This window comes from Triturus cristatus, chromosome 3_2, assembly GCF_964204655.1.
Source record: "Triturus cristatus chromosome 3_2, aTriCri1.1, whole genome shotgun sequence".
Taxonomy (NCBI): Eukaryota; Metazoa; Chordata; class Amphibia; order Caudata; family Salamandridae; genus Triturus; species Triturus cristatus.
This window is the reverse complement of record NC_140584.1, coordinates 978,340,358-978,366,890: the sequence shown is the minus strand read 5'-3', so window position 1 is coordinate 978,366,890 and position 26,533 is coordinate 978,340,358. Positions and strand designations below refer to the sequence as shown.

The following is a 26,533-nucleotide window of genomic DNA, read 5'->3' as shown; positions in this document are numbered from 1 at the left end:
GTGTTGAGTTTTGATTATTGCCATTGTGATGTGTGGCCAGTGGCTTTAATCATTTGAGGTGTTTTCTTTGTGATTGTGTATATATTTATCTTTATCTCTTGCAGCACGTCCCATTTGATATATATATATATTTTATCTACTGGCGGTCGCCAGTAGATAGTTATAGTTAGGACCGTGTTTCCATAGGAAATCTGAAAATTCTATTTTGAATAACTTTGGCGCCGGTTGACGAATCCTCGCGAAATTTCGAAACTAATGGGGCGCTCAGCTCCTACCCTGAAAGTCTCGGGGTGATTCATCAAACGGGGGCAGAGAAAAAAGGGGGGTCCCAAAACGCGTTTTCCCCATGCATTTTCCCATAGGACCTTTAGTCGAAGGTACAGCCCGAACGGCTGAACAGAATTACTTGAAATTTGGCAGAGAGGTAGTTCTCAGGTCAGGCATGTGCCTTTTGCATGTATGGAGTCAATCTGTTCAGTATTTCCTGAGAAAATTGCAGTTAAAAGTACATAAATGTCTATAGGCGCGCACCGTGCGCGTACCCTAATGTGCGCGAGCGTAATTCTGATTGGCGGTTACATGTCAGTCAACGTTCGAAATCAGGAAGTGTCGGCTGCCATTTTGTTTGTTTTGGGTGCGAGAGTGAAAAAGAGAGGTGGCGAACATGAAAAGGGGACAGGGTAGAGAGTTCCTGACCCCCTAGCCTCAGGGAGTCCCTAAAGGACCCAGAAGGGTGAAAAAACATTAAAAAAAAAAAATAAAAAATAAAAAAATAAAAAAAACCCTTACAAAAATAAATACATACTTAGCATTTAAAAAAACGTACAAATTCACTTTAAAAAACCATAGGTTTCACACACGTTATAGTTAGGAATTAGCATTTAAAAAACCTTGCAAATTCACTTAAAAAAACCATAGGTTTCACAAACGTTATAGTTAGGAATTAGCATTTAAAAAACCTTGCAAATTCACTTAAAAAACCATAGGTTTCACACGTTCTAGTTAGGTGGACATTTCACTCGTAAAAAAACCAATGAAATTCCCCCGTTAGAGTTAGTTAAGATAACTCGCGCGACCGCCACTCTATCACAAGGATGATGTCATCAGTGATGTCATGAGTGATGCCACTGACCATTTCATGAGTGATGTAATATGTGACGTCATGAGCAGTGGATTGCGGGCGCGCGAGTTATAGTTATCTGAACTAACTAGAACGGGGGAATTTCATTGGTTTTTTACGAGTGAAATGTCCACCTAACTATAACATGTGTGAAACCTATGGTTTAAGTGAATATATAAAATAATGTTGTGCATTTGGCATCTGGGAACGCCTTTGTTAGAGAGCATTGTGTAAAATAAAACCCCTAGCCTCATTCTAAAAAGAGTCTTTGCATTTTATAAAATAAAACCCTTTTCTAAAGGTGTTACTGCGTTTAGGTCTCCTGCTTCGCCTTGTTTTTCGAGCCACGTGTGGGAGATTCTGTATTATCTGAAAGGCGAAGCAAGACAAGCCCCTCCCCTGCATGCTGAGTAAGGAGAGGAACCCAGTCAAGGAATTCAGTAGAATATATTACTACCCACGGGGGTTAGAATAATGAAAGGTATGAAGTAGACAATTCACTGTACCTTCCTATCCCAAGAAGGAAAGCGGAGGCACACTAGGTGATTCCATGGAATTCATCAAGTGTCAAGATGAGGTGACGACATGTTTTGGCCCTGACAGACTAAGGTACCACCGTTCTGGTGGACAGACCTCTTGGGTTGGATACTTGTGAAAGACACATACCCAAAAGCTCCTATAAAGTTAGATCATTTTTCAGTTGGTTACAGGGATTTTCTTTTTTCCAAACTAGGTTTTTTTTCTCCTAAAAAACGCCCCTCAAAAACATGGAAGAATGCTGCTTAGTATTACTTCATTTCTGTGACAATGTGCACAAGGTCTTAGGAAGTTGGGATTATGCCTACCCACTCCCTTAGTGGAAAGAAACAATAACTAAAAGTGCATAGGCAAACTCTAAATTAGTTATGAATGTACCTTGCAGATTAGAAATAGAGAATACGCACCACAATGATGGGAAAGAATTCAGAGTAGAGCAACATAAAAGCCGTAGCTGAAGAATAATAGTGGACTGGCCTGGAAGATGATCATGGGCTTGATCAGATAGCAAAGTTGCTCTAAATCATAGCAACAATGCAGTTTGTTACCACAGAATTTGACCTCTGTGTCAAGACTCCCATTATCAACAGTTTTGTCCGAATGTCCCCTGAGCAGACAAGCAGTGCCGCTGAAACAGTCATGATTCCCAGCATGGGAACCAGTGACAGGTGGAGCGCCAGGAATTCTTTTGTTCTTCGATATGATAGAGCACATGCTGAGCCTATTTACAAAATGTAAAACAGTATCTTCCACTGTAAATGAGGTGACAGACAAAGGACTAATAGCAGTATTAAATAGTGTTTTAAAAACATTTTGACCGGTTTGTCTCGTATTATACATGAATATCCACACAGTAATAAGTGAAAGTGTGGACAGATGTCCATGCCGCAGCCCAATATATGTTGTGAGAAGTTGGCCTGGTATATGATGTCCACTAAAGTGAGCACTTTGCACCAGTCCAAACAACCCTTATGGTGATTTAAGAGGTCAAAGATAATTTTATGAAAGCTATCCAAGTGGTAGCTGTGGAAAGCAGCCTTCAGGCTTAGTCTTGAAGGAATGTTAAGCAGCTTGTTTTACCAGAATGTAACCTTATTGTATTGGTTAAATGAAAGGAGAACCACACAGTAGTTATAAGAATATATATTATAATAACACCTTAAATACCTCACAGTATCTGCTACACGCAGATTAACACAAAGCACAACACACTGTTACAGAAGAAACAATCATAAGTAGCCCTAATAAACAGTGGGCTCCAGGGAGAGACCAAACCATATACTAAAATAGTGGTATAAGAACCACAACTCGAGTTAAGACAATGTCTAGAGAAGGTAGAATCGCTGGGACCCTAAGGAACCACCCAAGGTGAGTAAGTACGGACCCCACGGAGGACGGGTGCAATGTGAACATGACCGCGTGCAATACAATGGGAGAGTCGCAGTTGCCATCTTAAAGCTTAAGGACCCTTCCCAGTGGATTACGAGGAAACCCTTTGGAACATAGAAGGTTAGAGAGCCACCACACCCGTGGATACCGAAGTACCAGTTACCTATCCCAGGGAAGCCAGGTGCATAGGTTTGAAGTGGTGTCAGAACCTGCCATCGTTCTCAATGAGTCTTCAATGAAATGCCACTGCTGGAAAGAAGAAAAAGTGTCCAGTGGAATCTGCAGGTGGAGCTTGATGGAAGGAACCTGAAAGCAGAGGGGACAGAGTCTGGGTCACTCATGAGTGACCAGGGTCTCGGTAGACGAATGCCCACCGATGTCAGGTGCTTCAGGAGCGAAGAAGACCTTGACTCTACAGCTGCAGGGACCAGGATCCAGATACGAGCTGTCCCACAAAGGATGTCGAGTGCGGAAGGGGTCGGTGTACGGCGGGAGCACCAACAAAGGTCAAAGAAGGTTACGGTTTGGCCCAGTAAGGACTCTTCACAGCAAGGGGAGAGAGGGCAGGTCTGGAGAGCCCAAGAAAAGCAGTGTTGTCCCTCAAATGGACCCACAGGCCGAAGGCACAGGAGTCGTGAGGGGACCTCTAGAAGTTTCACAAAGACACAGCTTGCAGGGCACAGAGTGTGAGGAGTCCGTAGTCCTTTGTACGAAATGTGTGCAGAGGCTAGGCCTTCGGCAGCCCAATGCATGAAGTTGGGGCACACCAACAAGCGTATGCAATTGCAAAAGTACGTGGTGCACAGGGGTTCGGGTTATGCAGTCCCCACGAGGCATACTGGCCTCAAACTTGGTGAGAAGGCAGGTCGACCTCAAGGAACGTAGGAACCCACCTCCTGCGTTGCTGGAGCCTTCGGAGTCCACAGGAGTTCAGGATCAGCAGACTGGTCAGTTGCGTTACGGTGCCTGCAAATGCAATGGAGTGACTTTCACTCCAAGGGAAATACTTCAGTTGTCCTTGATGCTCCACAGGTCCTGTATGGTGCACGGGCACAGACTATGCTTTTGACGGAGAAGGAGACGAAGTCAGGCCCAGTCGAAGTCTAGGTTGTCCAGACAGTTGGAGGTTTCTTGTTAAGAATCTTTTCAACATTAAATCTAGGGTCCTACAGCCAAGTAAGCCCTTTTGTATTCATTGGAGAGGGTTGGACAGATTCAGGGGACCCTCCCAGGTGAGGGTCAGGACAGGGGGTTGGTTACACCCATGTCCTTTGTCCAGTTTCGCGTCAGAGCAGGAGCCAACGGCTCCCAGAATTGGTTTGAGCTGGACTATGCACAGGGACACCAAATGTGCCCCTCGTGCAGACTTTCTGGCACTTTGGAAGTGCACCCACCCAGCTCCAATACACTAAATCCTGAGTGCCTATTGGGCTGCCTTCCTCGGCTACAGCTTCGCACAGCAGCAGGAGGGCAGAAATGTGTCTCTGGTCGGCAGCATCCATTTTGTGCTGTCCGGGTCGAGAAGGCTGGTACCGGGAAGACCAGGGACCCACAAAACTTGCTTCAGAAGGGTGGAATCATACCTCCCACCCCAGTTACTGGTGTGGAGGTATGATTCCAAGGTGTTTGATACCAAACATGACATGGTTTGTTGCAGCAGTTTGAGATCGCATTTTATGCTAGCATATAATGCACCTCTACCTATATGTCTGGCTGCGTCACCGACAACCCCAGAGAATGTTCTCCGAAGGCTGCAAGGGAGCTCTGCTCATGCAGGGGCACCCTCTCACGTAACACCCAGCCTTCAAGATTGTCAAGGCCTGCTATAGGGGTGATTTATGGGTTTTGAGTGTAGTGACCTATAGATATAGTAAACCTATATCTAAAGTAAGTGGTGCATGGACCATCTTACACAGGCTGGAATGGCAGGCCTGTTCCATTTAGCATGGCCTCTCATGGGTGGCATAATGTATGCTTCAGCCCATGGGATGAACCTGGGGGTACCTATGCCCTGGGTACATGTGTACCATATACTAGGGACTGACAAGGGTACCCCCAGTATCCAATCTGAAGTGTACCCAAGTAAATAACCAATTTAGGGAGAAAGCAGATAGACTGAGGTCCGGATTAGCAGGATTCCAGTCAGACTAGGCAAAAACTAGCAAAACACTAGGCAAAAAGTGGGGGTAACCATGCAGTCAGATCCTACCTTCCTGCATATGTCCACTAACAAAACATTTTCTAAGAAAAAGACGGTGTCTTCTTTTCTTGCATGTGGGGTTGCACAAGAATTTCGTTGTAATGAGCATTTAGTAAGTGCATAACATATTTTACAATCCATCTGGCATATCTGCACTAGAAACGCTTTGCCTAGATGGAGGAATAAGAAAGCAACAAACACTGCTTTGTCTTTCTAATAGTCTTAGTTTTGTATATGTAATACAGCAAAGGTCACTTAGCTTCATGAGAATGCAAATGTCTGTGTGTCATTGTGAAAAAATAGGACCAAGTCAATTCTTTGATTTATATAAACAGGTAATATAACAGTCAGTAGGAAATGAGGATGAGTGCCCAGGACTACACCTGTCCTTGTGAATACAAATGCAAGGTTATTACACAGATAAGGACCATAATGCACTGATACTGCATAGAGAAGTGATTGCTATTAAAACGTACCACCTGCCAGGCGAGTGCCTGTCATATATAGGAATGCAGAGCGCAAACATTTGACACATTAGTTCTGTGAGCACTATATTTAAGTGCCATAAAAGAGGATGGAGGAGAACCCAATTGCTAGACTGACACCATGCGGTTTGGGGTGCCAAATTTGACTCTTATGATGAATCATTACATGTTTGGTTAGGAAGTTTGCAAAGTGGCTCAACCAACAATTCCAACAGGCGTGTGTACCAATGGTGCCTCACTTATTTTATTTATAGATTAATAAAGAGCGCAGCTGCCCAACAGGGTCTCCCGGCGCTGGACAAGTGGAGGCAGGACCAAGCCAGTGCTAGGCAACAGGCAGGAAAAGTAGTCCGGCCAGGTCGCTGAATATGGATGCCACAATAAAATGTGTCACTGGTGCCCATCACATCTTCTGCACCACATATTGAATGTGTGGGAGAGGTTGAAATGCTTAAGCAACAGTCCATGATCCATTTATCCATAATGCATTCCCGAGAGAGAGAGGGGTTAGGGATACCTAGAGGCACATGTTTGATATTTGTTTTTGTTTAAGCAATGGCAAACAAATCTATGGTTGGTGTGCCCCACTTGAGAAAATACTTTTGTAACATCAGAGTCATGTTTTAGTTGTGCGTGTCCTGAGCGTCGCTGCTTGGAAGTTCTGGAAAGTCACCATCAACCCCTGCCAAGAGTTCTACTAGTAAATATATGTTGAATTCTTGTGCTCACTGCCAAATCTGTGGAGTCGTCTTGGGTGACTGTCGGGAGAGTGTACTTCCATGCTTTTGAATTAAATACATGGAGGTCCCACTGGGTCTAAATCAGAACCACCTTCCCTCCCTGGAAGATGTGTCTGAAAGCTTTGACAGTTAGGACTCCTAGTGTTAACCCAAAGGCAACACGAACCACCCAAGGTGGTGACCAAATGGCAACCTTCACACCCTCAAAAACTGCCCTCCTTAATACAAATGAGTCACTTCAGTATCTATTGTAAAGTTCGCTTCCAAGACCATTACTTAGTGCTGCAGCATCTTAAAGTTGTAGGTTGTCTGCTATCACTCCAATATCACCTACTAAATGTTGAAAGAATACCACTACATATCATTCAAATTAATAAGTCAATGGAGGAGAACATACACACCTGACAAAGCATGTCCAATATGCCTTCGATCAGTGTAGCTAAAGCAAGTTACATTTCTAAATGAACAGTAAAATACATAGGTAACCACTCACAAAGAAGATGGCAACAACAACAAAAAAATGAACACTTTTCAGAAACCATTCAAAAATCCCAGAAAGAATCAGAAAAGATCCCACTGCCCACCCCAAAAAAGCCTCTCACTCACTAGTTGATAGAACACAAGAACACAATTCTTCTGCATGGTTTGAGATCAGTCTGCATTTATCTTCTTACGGACGCAAAGTTTGTTGGATGATAAAATCAAGCGCTAGTAGGCACCTTTTTCCCTTTTCTACAATACACCATCTCTTGCACTCACAAATCTTCGAGTAACTCGGTTTACTGGGATTTTTCAATAGGTACAGAGCAGTGGTCCCAGGGGAAAGGTTTCACTTACACAATGAACATTGCTTATACGGCTACTCACTTTAGTGTTAATGTACAGGCCGCAGGGGCATAGAACAAAGTGACTTGTAACTGTAACGTTATTCCTAGAGGAAAGAAAAAGAATCAGGTTATCTGGTCACTCTTTAATGCACTGAACTCCTTAACAGAGTAGTAACAGTGGGTAAACAATGTAGCTTTCCAGGACGCATGGTACAAAGTTCATAGTAAACCTTACCGGTTACACACTGGACAGACAACCTGGTTTTCGGCATTGAGCTCGATGACAGAGTTGAGGCACTCCTCTTCAAACTGAAGGACCCGCTCAATTTCTTCGACCATGCACTGTTCTGTATACAGAGAAAGCTCTTAAGTTATGGTGTTGCTGTAGGGGATTCAAAACTAGCGCATTTGTCACTTCACATTCTATCCACCAGCAAACCAAATCTTTCTATTCACTTCCACTTTGCATTAGATCAGTTCACACAAGTCTAGAATCCCCCCGCCCATTTTAAGCTCCATTCGTACTTTTGTTACAACCAATAAGGAGGCAATTGCATATTTGCCTTAGTTTAAATATTTTCATACACTGCTATCACTGCAGAACATGTGTTCAATAAAATCTAATTTAAGTAGATATTCATCTGCTCTTTGGGCCTGGTGCAATTATGTCCTGGATGTTGTGCAGACCCATAAAAAGTCATTCCACATAGCCCTGGATCGCTTACTAATCTTAGGTGCAGCAGTTTTGCAGGAAAGTTGCCCCCATCTTCTTTCACACCAATCATGCATACTCCAAACTGGCAATGCATGCAGGATCATCCCAGACCACTGCCAACCCCCCCACCTCCCCCACCACATGGTAATTCCAGATCACATCCTCACGCTACAGCTAGGGCACAGGGGTGACATCGTCCCCTATTCTATGATCCCTTTTTGGTCTGTGTTAATCCATCTATTTAACTAAAGCTTACCTGTAACACCCAATACTGAAGTTTCTTGAAAAACCAACATTCCCATTTTGAAGTTGACCACAACCAAACAGCAAGACAAAGACTAGAAATGGAGGTAAAAATCTGAAAAAATAATCTCCCTCACTCCTAGGACACCATTTGCAACCCATATAGCTTTCACAACCCTGGGCTTGCTTCGTCCAAAATTTACAGGAAAGTAAATAACCAATGGCACTGCTATGCCAAACCAGTTTGTTCACTACACCTTCAAACAGATGACACTTTATTGATCAAGGACTCAGTTCTGGAAACTCATTGCTTGGACAAAACACTGGCGCACACCATTGAGGCTTTCAAAAAGAGACGAAGACTCTTCCATCCTAGTAAAACTCTTCCTCGGACGGGGAGTTGAGCAATAGGATCCAGTTAGTAAGGCTTCTCCATGCAAATCGCTTGTGTTAAGAGTTTTTAAACTTGTTCATTCACGTTCTTCTGTGGTCCAATGGGCTCCGTACCCTGGTCTAGATTTTCACATGGTTACCAGAATGTTTTGCAAAATGTCATTCTGTCTGCACTCAATTTAAGCACTTCATAAAGTGGTCAGGTAGACTACACTATGGTTAGTTTGGTGCACAATAGAAGAACCCCATTTCAAAAGGAAATTTTATTCACCAGTTTGTAATTAAATGCAAAATTGAAACATACCTTCTAAAATTAACTCTTGTTTAATTTCCTCCAGTAGGGCCAGTTCGTCAGAATCTTGTAGCATGCCAAAAACCTGCAACGAAGATTAGAATTACTCAAAGGATATTTATATGCAACAATCCGAATTGAAATAAATCGGGCACTGGTAAGATTGATGGAGAAGGGTGGTTTCTTAAAGGCAAATGGTGTCAAATACAAAGAGGAGGAGGGGGGGGGGGGTCAGAGTAACATTAGAAAATGGGGTCATAGTTGTGCAACTACATGCACTACAAAATACCACCATCCTGCTATAACAGCTTTCATTTTATTTTAACCTTTTTATTGGATTGGGGATAAACAGTTAAATATGAGATGCTACATGGGATTATTTTAGAAATCAAACTTAGTCTAAAGTCTTCTGTCCTTGTGAAACTAGTTGGTCCATTTTTAAATCCACACTAAATGTAGATAAGTGAATATTCTGTAGAGGACACCGTTTCAAACACGAGTGATCATTTATGGAGCAAGCACCCTCCCAATGCAACGAAACAGACAAAGAATCTACACAAATGTATATATATATCTCTCCAACATTTTATGCACCCCTTCCTAAACATACACTGTTAGTCTCTTGACCGTTTAGAACATGTTAAGAGTAACTTGCAATTTGGGGTCAGTTAACAACGGTCTCAAGTCAACAGCACATTCATGATGACATCAATGATTAAAAGAAATACATCAGTCTATCAGAAAGTAGTCTGTCGGGAAATTGTTTTTTTCTTCCATCTTCCACTGCCAAAACTTAATTCCATCTCCAAAGTTCTCTATCTCTCAACTAAAAATACACAATTTCAAGCATATCACCTTCAGAGATTTCCACTGGGGCACAGATTCTGAATTAAGTTGCTATTCAGACTAATGCCTTCTATTTGTACACCGCATTTTAAGCACATGTCTCCGAGGACAGTCTTGCAGATTCCTCGAAGGAGCACTTCCATCAGTAACCATCTTCAAACCTTCCATCTTTTACCAAGGCTTTAACAACCAATGCACCACTATTCTACCCTGAAAGACCGGTACACACCGATCTCAGAAAGAATCATGAACGTGACCATGGAACATGGGAACAGTAATCCAAGAATTGGTTTGGTCCGGTCATTAACCATTCTGTGGTAAACGTTGACACCGGACAGGCAAGAGTAGCTTAAAAAACAAAGCAACCTGAACTGAAGCTGCTGAATAAACCCTCTTTTGTATAAAGATCTTTTGATCCGCTCTACCTCGAGCTGTATTAACAGTGTTACTAGTTGGACTCAACCCACCTACTTGTCTGGAATATGCTTGGAGTACTGAATGCAAATTTTCCAAATAGGCCAAGTGCCAATTAAAAGGATCTCTACATACTATAACTTTTAGGTCACTTTCGGCAACAAAAATATATGACTTGCATAGAAAGCAGAAGCGAAAATTCCTAAAAGATAGTAAAATATAGGATATTTTAGAATAGTGAAGTCACTGCCTCTACCAAGTTCCAGTAAAACATAGGCCCGAGTCATTAAGGTATTCAGTCATGTATGTACATTTATGGGCGAATGTAGCTCAATTTACACCTGTCTGGAGTTCAAAAAACGATTTGTGGCAGGCATAAATGGATTTGTGCAAGATATTCCAACAAGAGTATGTAGCTAACTGCAGACATAAAACCCGTGCAAGGGTTTGAGAAGTGGGCATTCCAAGGAGTGGTTGTCTTTGTAAGTTTGTGAAAGTGGAATTAAACTCCAATCGGACATCTTACTATCCGCAAATAACCAGCCCTTTACTTTCAGGAAAGGAGAAAGGGGGAAAAAATAAATAAATAAATAAAGTCATCCAGATCAGAATGAATATTTATTCATAAGATCTGTATTGAGCCCAGTATATAAAAGTGACTCATATGGAGACTTCAATGAGGGCATGATCAGGAAGAATTAGACTGGACAAAGGCATGTGTGGTTTGAAGCAGCAGACCTGTGATAAGTCTCCCTTCCTCCAGAGCGATGGCAGGCTGGCGTTTGTGAGCTGTAGCTCCTGCCACTCCTCCTCCATCACGTCCTGCACCAGAAGGGAGCGCCGCAAGCCACCTCGTTCACCGTCTGGCACCTGGCGGTATCGGTCCAGAAGCCGTGAACGACTGTTCTTCAATCGCTCTACACATCGCTTCAATGAAGAAAGAGGGGATAAAATGAAGATTAGAGTGACAGAGTGGAAAATGCATGACTTGCACAGAAAAGATTAAAATATAAGAAAAGTCTTAATAACTAGATGTACCTAGAGTTCAAATACAGAGCTCATGATTTTCAAAATTCTCATTTCATAAATTCATTCAAACCCTCTTGCTCGTCACGTCATTTTTTGCTGCAAGCTTTAATACACAAGTTCCACTAGAACACATTCTGAAATACCCTTGGTCCCTTTTACTGGCGTGTTTTGAGTCTAGTCCGTACATACCAAAAAAATACCACCATCACATAAAAGGTTGTCGATTTTGCACAATGGAGTAAGTTTATTAAATGAATAAAAACACAAATTGGTTTAAAAATGGTCTCCTTTAAGGATCCAGAATGCATCTCTGCAACCCAAAGCTCTTGAATTCAAGACTGGACACAATAGGCATGCAACAGTCACGAGTGCTGGTGAAATAAACGGCACAACATAATTCACGATTGCAACTGAAATAAACTGGGGATACATCTCAATGCCGCCCCCCCTCTACCCCTCCCCCCCCCAGGGTCCGCACAGGAAGGCATTTGAAATTAGATCCTTGACATTTCAACAATAGCACACATCACAGCAAGTTCCTGGATTTTTTTTCCCATGGATTTGTTTTTTGGATAATTAAAACAGGTTTGCATTTCCACCAAATATCCTACGACTTTAGGCGAGCCTACATATCCATGGTATTGACAACCTCCCAACCATCATCTATCCTTCATGTGCAGCGGTTCGCCAGGCCTTGCCAAATGTGCGGCTTTATGTGATCAATCACGAATGTTCAGTAACCCCGATGCGTACCCATGCGTCCCAAATGTTATTCCTTTACTTTGGGCATGATCTGCCTTCACATATGGTTTTATCATCCAAACTGCACCAGTTCATATCTTTACTCCAGTCCTCAAGACTTGGCAAATCTCCCCCAGCCCCTACAATTCGATAGCAAGGGTTAGTTTTGCCACGATGAATCCTGGTGCAGGCCAAAGTTTGATATTTTGGGACAGATGGTTCACCCCATATATTTAGGAGAGTTCTTTTGGGAGAGTTTGGTGCACTCCCTATGCTTGCACCATGCAACCAATGACCTAGTAGCTTCGTATGCCTGAACATTTCCAAGAAAATGTGAAGGAAGAATCTCAATTGCTCACATCCTCTCAAACATCGATCAAAGTAGATCCCATCTTTACTAAGGTTGTTCCAGAGAGGTAGGGTCAATGCATGATGGGGAGCTGCACAAGTCAGAACCCCGAGCTTACTGCAAGGACACATGGGCCCTCCAACGCTTCTTCCAACTCCCCGCCCTTAAAGGCCAGGAGGTTGCCCTCCCAGACCTTCCTAAGGGACCCAGGCGATCAGAGAAATTATTATTATTCGGTTTTTTTAAATAGAGTAATTATATGTCCACCCCAGGGCAGTAGGTCTGCAAGCAGTGGCAAAGATTCTTGAAGTTCTCTTCCTTTTGTGATGTGGGCTGGACACGCATGCCTGACCTGCATGTAGCAGACGGTCTGAGGGGCCGCTAAGGGATATTTCCTGTGGAGGGTGTCTAGAGGATTAAGTCTCCTCCCATCTACAGATGCCCCAGTTTATGAATCTCACATTCCAAATTGAAAAAAACCGCTCAAGTTACCTACAGCAGATAGCAGGTCACTGTTCCACAATGGCATTTCAGCAGTAAGTTTCTCCTTCCAGCCTAAAAATGCTCTCCTCTTTATCGAGGCCACTGTTTTGGAATGGGTAATTAGATCTCCTTGGGGTGTCAGTCTATAGTGCTGCAGGGTACACTCTTTCTCCCAGGTTCTCTGTCAATTTAAACTGCAGGCTTGGTTTGCGCTGCATAGACCCAAATTGTTGATCACGGGCAGATGCGACACCCAATATTTTGTTATATTTAGGAGGGGATTACTACCTACAGCCTAAGGTGCCAAAATTGTGCAGTATTTGCATTAACCTAGAGATCGTTAGCTCTGGGTCAGTATCATAGAGCAGTACATGGTCTGCACTCCCAGAAATCCACTCTTCCCAATGCATATCTGAACAATGGGTGTTCTCTGATCCATGCTGCCGACGGTGCTACTGCCAGTTGCAAATATCAGGGACAACGTTGGGGGGGGGGGGGGGGGGGGGGGGGGCTGACAACCTCTTATTCTTCTCATCAGCTCAGGGATACTAGACCGTACTCCATGGACAGTAACCCTAGCGAGCGGTTGGTTATACAGGAGTTCTACCCAATTTTTTCAACTGTGGGCCAAAGCCCAGCCCATCCAAGGCTGCAAACATAATTTCATTTGAGTGTGTCGAATGCCATCACGGCACCTAGGGACCTCAATGTTGGCGCCTATATACAGTTTGCGCATCCCAGCATTGGCGTAGACTAGGGTCATTCCAACTTTTCAGCCTAGTTGCTCATATTTTAGCTGGTATTTTTACCACTGCATTTAGTAAAGAGTTTGTGTACTCGTGAGAGTTTTTTTTTTTTTGGTATGACCAACTATTATGGCTAATCTTTGGTATGATGGGAATTGGCCCATTTGCCTTACCTCAGTCTACATGTGGGGCATATACGGCAAGCGTTTGGTAGCCATATGTTTGAGTGGCATGGGAAAGTAATCAGTCTCCAGAGCCTTTTCTGATTGCATGCCGCTTATTGCTGCCCCACTTTGACTGGGTTCTATCTCTACTTCTAGCTCCAGTTGGTCCACCAATGTACATCTGAGGAAGTCTTGGATCTCTATAGTGGACCTGGTGGTTGTGGGAGAATGCACTGTAGTGTAGTTTCTCGCAAACTCTTCCGCCATCTCAGAGTCTCCCCGAGCCATTTTTATCTCAAGGACCAAATTGCTTCTCTGATCTTTGTTCTAGCCAAACCAACAATGTGTTTCCCACATCATAGCGGCAATGCTTAGAGGACACAAAAACAGCCCAAGCGTTTCCCTCAACTACCTCTCAATATTCCTGCAGTTTAGAGCAAGTCGATGTTTCTGCATCTCGTCTGTCTGGGGCATTGGAGTTCAATCTCTAGAATAGCCCGATTCATTTTTGTCTTTCACTCTTTCAGCTGTCACAAGAGACATAGCCTGCCCCCCTCACCACTGGTATAAAGGCCTCCCAGAGCATGAGTCCCAAGTCTACCAACCCTTCGTTTTCAGTAAGTTTCTTGATTTTTGTTCAAGGTGGGGGTGAGGCATCAGATCAGAAAGGTTAGAATTCGCATAGGATCAAATCCAGTGATTAAACAAGCATTTGCAATGCAATTGGTCTTGCATTTACAATGCCAATCGCTGAAACTCATGTAAATGACAACGGTTTTATATTGAGGTTTTGGTTTTTAAAACATAAAAAGGCATTGAGGCTTACAATGCTAATAGCTAAAACTCCTGAAAATGCTAGACTTGGCACATTGCAAATGCTTGTTAAATTATTACGGAAGAGACCTCCTTTTTTCTCCCCGTTGTGTTTTAAAATCGGTCATTTGCAGTTTAAATTATAAATTATAAAGCTTGTGGTGTAGCAGCAAGTGAAAGTTAAGCGAAGTTATGCGATAGTCGAGCGGAGTTATGTAGGATGTCTGCTGTTGCATCACATGTGCCATTTCAGAATTGTAAAAGAAACCACAGAGCTAGTTATAATAATGCGTTTTCTTATTTGACAGAGGTGCGGAATACGAAAGGGAGCATCGGGGGTCGAAAAGATACACAATACTGGATGGAACACGACACACTCAAATGTAAATGCAATTCCAGAGGTTTTCATTCACGTGTGTACCGTTTAAGTGTTTATGCCATATCACAGAGTAATGTACGCTTCCTCGACGGCTCGCGCAACAAGCAGCGTCCTGCCAATGGGGCAAGCAAAGCGGTGCCGTTGTAGGAAAGCACGCTGTGCCTGCAGAAGGAGAAACTCATTGAAGATTGTTATGGGAGGTAACAAATGCAGACAAGGCAGTACCAAGAAGGGACTAACAAGTCTAATAACGACTCGGAAGCCAGCATTTATGAAGGACAATGACAAGCCAATTAAAAATTGGGCGGAGAGTGGACGGGGCTTCAAAGCCATACTCAAATACTGCATGCCTCACAGCAGAGCATGCGCGGTCCAGGCTTGATCTAAAAAGGAAAAAAAGTTATCCTTGAAGCATTTTCCTACGAACAGCTATTAGTGGTACTATCTGCTTTTTCTGGATACCAAGAGGATGGAAACCATTTGCTCAACTTAAGGCAGAAAGCAGAGACAGGAGGGCAATGCATGATTAACTGAATTAGAAATCATCTAGCTATAGTCGGCCAACACCTGCCTCTCAAGAGTAAACTTCTTACTAGCAATGTGCATGGAGGTCAGATAGTGCCACCCCTTTCTGTGCTTCAAGGATAAAAGACAAGGACTTTTAGCTAGCCCACCACACTCTTAGTAAAGCGCAAACTTGCAAGCTCACATCTCTGCTTACGGAAGACAGCAAAAACAATAGAAGAGAAAAAAAAAAAAGAAAAAAAAAGAAGAAAGAAAAGCATTGCTTCAAATTCTGGCCCAATGTTACCCTACCCCAAGTAGTGGCTGCGTCAAAACAGCTAACCAACTTTAATCTGTCAATATGCTTTTTACTCTCCATGAAATTCCTTACCTGCTTGACCGAGGCGGTCTCCCAGGATCATAAATGCTGAAATGTTATCTTCGATTCCTTATGATGAAGCCGAAGATCTGGATTACTGGCTATATGTAAAGTACCTTTATACATTCCTTGGTCTGGCTGCACTATACAAAACATTTAAATTAAATCTAGCGAGCACATACACAATAGTTGCAAGTTATAGCTAACTATGAATCTGGAAGAAAATCAGAGTCTGAAATATGTACCCAACTGCAGAACATGCACGACCCCTTAAGAGCAACAAGGTGTGTTCCCACAGTGTAGCACCACCACAAGAAAAAAATGTTGAGACACTACTAGATGGAAACTCCAGTTTCAAGCACCAGTGCAGTCCATCTATACTGCACACAAGGTTACGCCAAGAGAATGTATCCTTCCACAACAGAAACAAAGGATGACGCAAATGCTCAACAGCGCACAGCCAACCTTCACAAATAAACCTTAGACTCGGAGGGTAGCTGCACAAGTCTTGCCTTCGAGCTTGGCCTATAGTCCCTACACATTACATTGCAGGTTAGCAAGGGTTATCCTTACAAGCTTTTTTATTGGCTAAAATAATGATACATAGCTGTATGAATATGCACTTCACGATTTAACGGACTACTTTTGTACACATAATTAGACACCCAATTAATCTTAAAGGTCAGGCTGATTTTACAGTAGGATTTCCTGCAAGGAGCACAAACGTGCTTGTGAATGTACAAAATAGTTATCTGCAAAGAACATCACTGCTGTGTCATATTTAGAAAGGTGTATGTATAAGAGTGTGCAGCGTTTTAATTTGAGACAGGAGGCATTTTATAATTCAGATGACAGTGGGTTTTAAAGATAAACAGGACATACACAGCCCAGTCACAAGAACTGTGGCAGAGAAAGAACAAAGTGTGCAACACTGAGGTCTCAATATTGTAGCCTGAAACTGGTTTTATGCAAGTTAACGCAATTCTAACAGTATAAACAAACATTTGACAGTGGGCATCAATGGGTGCGGACGCTAAGGGAACAGTTTTCCAAAGAACCAGTTAAGTGCAGAAGCAATATACCAATGCACAATAACATGTTGTAGGTTAGGGACTAAAATATGAACAGCATTGTTGGAAACAAACCCTAACCAATCATGTTTAGGTCGGGCTCAGCGCAGGTAATGGAGCAGTACGAACACAGGATATTTTGAAAGGAGACCCGCTGGACATCAGCCATTCACTGGCACTGTACCCTTGGCTGCAGCACCCACTGAAGTTTAACCTGCAGCATTTTATTAAATGGGCCCCCCTCTTAATATCAGCACGTGTTGTAGTTATCAATTACTCTAGGACAGCAGGCTACAGTAAAACTAGAAGACTGTTCTAGGACTGGGCAGGCAATACCAAAATTATATCCAGCCTGGAATAGGTGCCAAGAGCTGCGTGAAAATGTACCTGAAGCAGGGTAAAAGAAAATGAACATCATGCATAGAAGACAGTAAGGTTAGCTTTTGTGTCCAGTGGTTGTGCAAATGCCTCGTGCGCAGCTTTGTAAATCCCATTTAAGGATACGCATCGGTTTGCGTCAGCGCAAGTCCTTAGTAAGGACAGCGCTAGTCCTTAGTGAATCTGGCCCTCTGTCTACTTGCTATTATGAACTACTTTGGATTCGGTCTCAAAAGCTCACTTCAAGTTCATCCAATGAAGAGAAGCAACCCCTGTGGGTGAATAGGCTGAGGCTGGAAGGGAGACATTAATTAGCACCAGTGCTGGAGCCCAAGACTCTCCCTAAATCAGGTCCGAGGGCACAATTTACTGGCATCTCAGGGGCTGAACACAATAAGATCAGACTCCTCCTGTCTTCTGTGGCTCAGGAATACTGACAATTTCCCGTTGATCCTTCATATGAAGAGGAAACATGCATGTACATGTCCTTATGGTTTTTGGTAGTAGCACCTTAAGGTAACCACAGTAAGCTATGACACTTGGCATTACAACAAATGGGTTTGAGGATAAGAACTTAGAAGCTTTACAGTTTCCGCTCCATCCCAGACTGCCACAATGTATAATGCTGCAAGCATGGCCTACTGATGACCATATGCAAATAGGCGCATCAAAGGGAGAAGGTGAGCCTTGGAGAACAGTAAATTATCGGGCTGCTCCCCTGCCATAGACTCCCTTTTCGGCAATGGCTCGATGCTTTCCCTCGGCACCTATCCACCAGGTCGCTGAGCAAAGTCACTCCTCATTTTTCCACTACTGAGGCCTGGACAAATCAGACATTCCAGTTCCTTCTGCATGTACCCCCTGTTTAACTATTCTTGCTCTTAGTTCCTGCACCGATGTGCACACTTGGGTCTAGTGCACAGGTAAAGGTAGTATGTCCTCTGGCATGCTTAATATCACACCAACTGACTGATTGCCGGCTCCCCAGGGTTGCTCAAGTAGCACAAACATTCCAGTGACCCTGGCCCAGAGTTGTAGAAACCAATCGACCACTGTGCAAATGCTGTAGAACCGCCCTATGCACCAAAAATACCATCCAGTCAGATGTGTATAATGACCTCTGGACAGCCTGCCACAGTAGGACTACAGATGTGCTTCACATATATGAAGAACTGCTTCACATATATGAAGAACTGCAGACACCGAGAATTCACATTCAATAACGCCGGGCTTCCATACTGACAGCATTGACCTTCATTCACGTATGGTACTATTAATGCTTTGATTGACAAGAGAAGTGAGCTTTGAGGAGATCCACTGAGAGCATATACTGTGCCCTCTGCGCTACGCTAGCCATATACAGAGACATCACAAAGTGATTCAGCAGATCAGAGTTGGACTGATGTTGCTGGAAACAAGATCGTGTCAATAGGACTTTTAGCACAGTGTGCAGTTCTCTATAGTTACTGCATTGAAGATAAGGCCCTTTAGGCTTCAGACAGCTTTGTCTCTGCAGCTTCAGGTTCTGTAAAATAATAAAAAAACTCATGCATCAAGGTACTTTCAGCCAACTTACTTCATGGCATTCACATTTTTTCCACCCACCACAGCATGGAGCTACGAGTCACATCTAATGCGGATTTGGAGTCATATGGTTGGGTTGGTGGCAGTCTGTGTTAGTACAAGAAGTGGTGTTTTCTCCACAGTCGGATATTCCGATAGTGACCACGCGAGACTCACTGAGCAATCACCCACCTATTCCTCCTCAAAGAGAAACCAATTCCCTTAGTTTACCCAAATGCAGAAGAACAACATCTATTAGATAGATTCTTGTTCTTAGCCACATGTGGCTATCGATAGACATGCATTGGCTGCGCCGCCGTAAAAGTAATGCCGCGCGGCCGTGAAAGCGAAAGTCATGGTGATCACGGTGAAAGTGATCGTGATTACGTGCTTTGAGCTCAGCACTCGAGGGATGCGCGCGCGCAGCAGTGTTGATTGCAGAGGCGGAGCAAGGCGCGCGCTTGTGCGCGTAACCGAATGCTGGTGGTCGGCAACAGCCTTTGGAAGCATTTCCAAAAGCCACTGACTAAATGTCTCGCAGAGCAGCGCACTTCCGAGCACCTGCCTGGAGGAATGTCCAGAGAACACTGGTGAATGGCCTCGACATTTCTGGACATTGGGCCCCCTCTGCACAAACATGCTTGGAATAATCTGGCCTGCTATCAGTACGGGGAGAAGACCCAAAAATCAGTCGAGACCTCCAATAGATCTACATGGTGTTGCTCAGGTATGAATTTACCTTGAAAAAAAATGAAGACAAGAGACATTTGACAAAACAGGAACAAGTTGGTTTAATTTAACGCCTTGGCCAGAACAGCATCAGAGTTGCGTCTGAAGACCGTCTCAATGTACAGAGGTTTTGGACAATCATATATACAGTTCTTGAGGTACAATAAAACGATTTCACATTCTTGGAGAGCATGTGGGTCCGGGCCTTATAAACCAGCACTACAACAATCTGATAAGGGGGACACAGGTGGCTCTCAACCTTGGGGAGAGCTAGTGTGGGCCAGTGTTTGTGTCCCGATGTCCGGCATGGGGAACGCGCGATCATTACATGTGGTGTGGATGCTGGCTCCTGATTGGGTGAGTCTGCCTGACTGAAAGTAGTACCCAACTCTGGCCAAATGCGCACGTTCCCAAAATGTCACAAACATCTTATTGGGGCAGATTTCTGCGTAGCAGTCTGTGGTGTAACTGCCTATCTGTGGGATCAATCACAGTTTTTGCTGGTTGCAGGTTTGTCTTCGGGCTGAGTGTAACCCCAACCTGTGACCTATCAATCAGTAAGCCTGGATTTGGGTTGCAGGGCCTATCTGACGACGTATCTCTGACTCTGGGTTGATGGGACGGTCATGCTGGATGAATTTGACAGCAACACCACAAATGGTGACTATATAAAACATGGAGTTCATTGATATATTTACTGACATTCTCATTATGCTTACAGTTATCATAGCATATATAGACTTTTTACTGGTATGGACATTATTATGCTTGCATAGTTTATATCGTATATCGACATTGCATTTATTGGTATTGCTGCTGTTGTGCATGCTTATATCATGGTGTACATTTACACCGCATTCACGGATTTGAACAGTGGCAAGCCTTCCGGAATACAATGCAGGCAATGAACCATCATTCTGATAAAATGGATGTCAGAGTTAGCCTGCTTAATACCCTGGTGTGCTTTGACGTGGGAATAGACGATAAGTTGAAACAGCTTAACTTGCTCATGAGAGCTGAGGCCGCGAGCAATTCAGTACAAGCAACCTCCTGCTCCTGTTCTAGGCAAGCTCACCACATAACCCATTTTAACAAGCAGCCTCAACAAGGAAGTTAAACTGAGTAGTCTTACATTGGGCTCAAGTAAGATCCATGACCAGTCACATTACCCCCACAAACATCCAAAAACGTAATGTGTGGGCGGGAAAGCAGCAATAAAATAAGTAACACTGCGGAGGTTCTTAAATCAGGGAACCAAGAAGACTCCCAAACGGTCAGTAATTTTCCAACAAGCCCAGTGCTTATTACGCAACACTGCCTGGGGGATCATTTGCTGGACCCCTTCCAACCCACACCTAAAGGCCACCCCCTCAACTACAATAAGCAGGAGGGAAAGACTGTGCAAGGGCAGAAATGGACTTGTGACGCCAGCTCTGGCACAGAACACAGGGAGGCTATATCCAATCTTTACTAAAGAGAACACAAAGGAACGGATCCCAAGAAATGAGAAGCAGGCGCACATGAAAGATTGCAAAGGTGGAACCATAAGCAATAATTAAAAGCCCAATGTACAGCAGAAGGCAGAACTTCATTCAATTAAACACTGGGCCTCAAGAGAAGCTTTGGCAGAGTCAATTGCTTCAGTGAGTTAAATAAACCATGCGGGCTGAAGTGAGCCACCGTTAGATTCGTCCCCGATAATCCACGCCCAAAAGAAGAAAACAATTTCAAAAGTTATGTATCTGAAAGTGGCGCATAATAATGTGGACATGTTGCTAAACAGGTGATTTCAAACTCAATCCGTTTTGCATTCAAGAAGAAATTAATTATATTACACTGGTCTTCAGGTGGTAATTCCAAAACAGGCTTCCTAGCCAAAGAAGCACCCTGGTTTCTTAGGAAAAAAACTAGTGGATGTCTGCATTTCAGTAGGCCTTATGTTTTTAAATGGTCAGTTTTCTCGTGACAATCTGTCAGCATTTACGAGAATAGTGAGTGATCACATCTCATACCTAAATTATACCATAGCATAGCAAATGTTGCCCTATTTAATCAGAATCAACAGTTCAGTAGCAATCAACGTCTGGACAGAGATCATATTCCCCAGGTTATTTCTTTGACAGGACCCAAGTACTAACTGCATCAAAAGCTATCCTGTCAGATGGATATACAGTGAATTTAAAAAGATAGAGATGGGATGAAGAAAGTACCGAAGATATTGTAAATAGCTGTGCAAGCTTTATTTTTGAAAATACAGGCCATAAAAGCCATAAAAGCTACTGTACGTAATTGGGAAGACAAAGGAAAATATAATGAAATGCCCCAGATAGTACTTCACCCAAGGCTGTGTGTTCAAGGCTCAGACAACACAGTAGCTTCCATATGAAGTGAGGAGCTCTAAGAAAAATATAAACAGGCTCCTGCGGTAGTTCCGAGAAAACCCTTGTGCAAGGTTCTTGAAGAAGAAGTGATCCTTCAGAAGAGTAAATTGAAAAAAAGGAGCTGTGGGTGTTCTAGAAAAGCAGTTCACAATGATTTCTGGGCTAGACTCATTCACACCAGCAAAAGTAGGGATGCAACGACCTTCTGGCGGATGGTTAACGCAAAGGAGTTTGGACCGCTCAGAGCTAATAATGTAAACATCAATGAGCAGATGTGGGGGAGTTATCCAAAAGTCCATCTTTCGACTCTAGGAGATTCTGCTCACACTCCAGTCTACTGCCCAAATAGCATCCATCACACGTCCATTACTAGGCGCAGTCTGGGAGAAAGGCCTGCCAGGTTACAACCTGCTACCCAGAGTGGCAACGTAATCAGTACAACTTGTTGAAAACCTTCAAGTAGACTTGCACCAGCAGTGTGGTTACACGTCGGAAAGAAAGGAAGGAGGCTTTTATTTTAAAGAAATACGGGGACTCGCAAGCCACGCGACTGGCCAGCAGAGAGCAGCAGAGTACCGCAGAAGCGGCACCGGCGAGCGAGCGAGCAGCGAGCACCAGAGAGTCGCCAGAGAGACGCGGAAGCGGCGAGAGAGCAGAAGCAGCATCGCTGAGCTCGGTCGAGTCACGGACCCACCCCCGACCAGGTGCCTGATCCCCCCGGACCCCCGTCGGAGACCACCACCCACCGAGGTGGCGCAACACCTGAATGTGAGCGGCTCTAGACGTGAGCTAGCTCAACCTTCACAGAGCTATGCGCCGTAGGGGTGGAGACAGTGCACGGGAGCTTGGGTCCCGGTTCAGCCGCACCACCGGAAGAATCTCAGTGGCTACCTGCCCACCCGCCTGCACCCGCCAGGCCCCACAGGATCGAAGAACCACAGAGAGCCGCCAGCAGCGACCCAGCGAGCTAGCAGGAACAACTGGGACAGCCGTGAAAGGGGCAGCAGGACAGTAGGTAAGCCGTAAACCGCGAGCCGAGAGCTGTGAGGGGGGGCATCGGGGGAGAGAGGACCAGACCCCGAACCAGGACCCAGTACCCGGGCAGAGGTTGAGTAATTCAGCCCACAGAGGCCCCCACAGGGAACGGAAAGCTTTGAGTCGCTAAGCAATAAGAGCGCAGGAAAGCATAAGCGGCAGTAAAAACGCGGAAAGTGCACTAGTGCACTAGCAGCGACCAATAGTAACAGCAAGCTACAGGAAAGCAACGCCCAGAGTTGAAAAGGAACCCAACAAGGCACAAAAGCAAGGGTAAAGGACTACAGAAGCACCGGAGCAGACCATCAGCAGACAGAACAGGACAACGCACATACAAGGACAACATGAGGTCAGGAAGAGAAAGAAAACCTCCAACAAAGCAAACGGCGAAGAACAAAAGGAATACCATAACCTCAAGCGCAGGGCCATTAACAAAAAACAAACAATTATCCAATAGTTCAAACGACACAGACTTACAAGGGAGTTTTAACACCGTAATTGACCACTTCACAGACGAAAAACAGTTAACAGAAACAGACCAAACCAAGACCTTAACTTCTGTTTTACCACCTATCAAAAAAACGAGAAAGAGACAGGACTTAATTAACTTTGCAGGTCAGCATCCAACAACTAAATACGACTTCCAACCAAAAATTTATACCAAATTCACCTTTTTAAAGAACCCGGGAAATGAGATTTATTCATCAAACTATACTGCAACAGGTTTGCAAACCCCACTGCAACCCGCTGACGCAAGCAAACCTTTACCCCAAGCTTACAATCAAACTGTAGTCGAACTACATAAGCATCCAAGTCTAAGGGAGAACAAAGAACAAATCATAGACAAAACCGGGGCCAGAGAAGAACTGGAACTAGACGACATTAACCTAACTCCGAACGAAGGCGTACCTAAACTAGGTGACATTAATCCAGCCCCACTAACGGAAGGTCTAATCCAGGAACCAATTGTATCCCACATAATGCTAAAAGACGTCACACCGGGCAAACTTGCTTCAGAGCTGGATGACTCACCAGGTCCTCCTGGCAACCGCACCCCAAATAGAGAGATCTCCCCAACTCAACTTCCAACTCCCTGCTCTGCGCCTACAGAAAAAACGGCTAAGATGTATGCAAAAAAAGAGCCAGAAATCAATCCATCCAGCGGTCACGAAGTTTGCTTCGAGTCAGAACTAAACTACCCCTTTGACAACAAGGGACAAGCTCTAAAGGAAAAAGCAACACGCCCAAAAAATTCCTCCCCCATCAAAGTAACAAGGGACTCATTTTCCTCGGAAAAAGATATGACTTTCCTGGTAACACAAGAATGGAATGATCTAGTGGCCGCTTATAGCGCAAAACAACCTGCGAACCGACCAAGAAATGAGAGCATACACCAGTCCCCAGAAGGGACAAAAGACCCCACCGATATCTTCTGGACAACCTTACTAAATACAATTCAACTATCATCCACAGCCCTCCAGTATCAATCAGACAAATTAGATTTACAACTGATAGTTTTACACAAGCTGGCAGAGGCTACAACGGGGATTGATAGAAAACTCGCCGATCTTAACGGCCTCATCAAAAGAGGACAAGAGTCAGTAAAACTGACTCAAATTGAAAGAATTAATTGCGTATGCTCACCGATAATCGACAAACTATCTTCATTACCAACGATGCTAGGAAATCTCTTAGAGGAAATAAAATCAACAACAACAACGCCACTAACAAACAAAGCAAGGTTGGAAAGTCCATCTTGCGACACAATTTTAACTGTACAAGAAAACGACCTAGTCGGCGCCACACAGCAATGGTTCCAGCAGTCAAACCTTGAAAAAACAATAGAAGAGACCTCAGAGAACAACTCAGCAAAAGGTCAAGTAGACCTAGTTCAGGATATAAAAAACGCGCGCACTCGAAGAAAACAAATAAGGATGGGCAGGTATAACAAACCAGCTAGCCAACCGCCCACACAAGAGATCGGCCTGGCAACTCCACCAAAGGAGCAGGATCAGCCGGGAGTCACATCCCAACCCATGGAATACAAAAATCCTTCACCTCAACACATAAATCAATTAGTTAAAGAGACCCCATTCAAAACAAGAATAGGAACCTTGACCATTACAAACGACACAACCAGGGAACAATCAGGGCAGGAGTTACAGAGTCATCTACGACCCCCAACTCATAAGACCAAAAGGGGCTACAGCACATGTCAAGCAGAGGAACCACCAGCGGACCCAGAAGCAGGTAAACATACCCAAGAAGAATCTGAAATCTCTAGAACATCGACTAGAGTAACCGCCCATTCAACAAATAGTACATACCCCACAATACAGCCAAAAACCATAGAACCGAAAGGCAACCTGCAAGCAGACATTACAACAGTAGAAGATAGCAGTAAAACCAAGGAATTAAAACATAGCGCAAGTATAATCCATAGTTCAACATTATCCAATACCCAGAGCTTACAACAGAACACCACAACTAATCAACAATTACACCAGGAATCGCGGTTCCCAAGCGAATCCGAATCAGATACAATACTTTTCATACCCGAATTTAAATCTAGAGGAAGAGCAGACACCCTAAACAGGGGCAATATACTGAAGTTAATTAATTCAATCGACAAATTAGAAAAAATAAACACCCTCGACCTGCTCGCCATCGAATTCCATCCAGCCCAATCGCCCAATGGAAATGAAATAACGAAGACCTTCTGGACAACCAACAATGTTGCAAACCAAATCATGCAGGAAACAAGCAGATTCTCCCACTGGGGAATTAAACTCCAAGCAGTAAAAAGGCCAGCGTATCCTACTCCGCTACTTGAAGAAAACTACCGGGATCGCCATCAAAATGTCAAATCGATTTTGAAAGGAGCCCTCAGTCGATCGCCGGGAGTGGGAAACCACCAAACTAATCCTCAACGACTAAGCCCTAATCAACTAGCTCTACGCAGAACAACCATAACACGGACCATAAATTGACATACTGAACCAGCATCAACTACCAATTCAGGAGACACCCCAAGATCTAATCTCAAAATTTGTAGCTGGAACATAAACGGTCTCATGGATAAACTAGAGGACCCCGAAATAATAAATTACTTTAATACCTTCGACCTGATACTCCTACAGGAAACATGGGAGACAAATGAAATATCACTACAAGGCTACACAAGTCGATCAAACCCGGCAATCAGTAGTTCCCCATTCGGACACAGGGCAGGAGGACTGGCAATATTCGCTTCAATAACAACAATAGGTGAAATAGAAACACTTACAATAAACCTAACTCCACCAAATGCGATACAGGTATTATCATTAACACTTACATCCAACACAACCATCAAAGAGCTATACATCATCAATTTATATATACACCCAAAGCACAGACAATCCGGTTCAACGGAACTCGTCAAAGTACTAACAAAACTAATGGAAGAAAGGGACATGGAAAAGACGTTTATAGCAGGCGACTTTAACCTTCACCTCTTTGGCGACAAAACAACAGACGATATGACCAAGGAAATGGATAAAGTTTGGGAAATTCCAAGCCAATCTTTCCCGACCCAAAGCAAACCTAC

The 26,533-nt window shown here is 43.9% G+C and overlaps 1 protein-coding gene across 1 annotated transcript in view; it reads right to left on the bottom strand.

The window, feature by feature from the left end:
- Positions 1–26,533, bottom strand: part of RPAIN (RPA interacting protein) — a 53,422-nt gene that overhangs the window by 10,883 nt on the left and 16,006 nt on the right. The window contains exons 2-5 of the mRNA XM_085649560.1: positions 10,940–11,128; positions 8,954–9,026; positions 7,534–7,645; positions 7,339–7,402 (exon numbers count right to left, since the gene is read on the bottom strand). Of these exons, the coding sequence (XP_085505686.1) occupies positions 7,339–7,402; positions 7,534–7,645; positions 8,954–9,026; positions 10,940–11,128 (438 nt within the window). The remainder of the gene's footprint in view (positions 1–7,338; positions 7,403–7,533; positions 7,646–8,953; positions 9,027–10,939; positions 11,129–26,533) is intronic.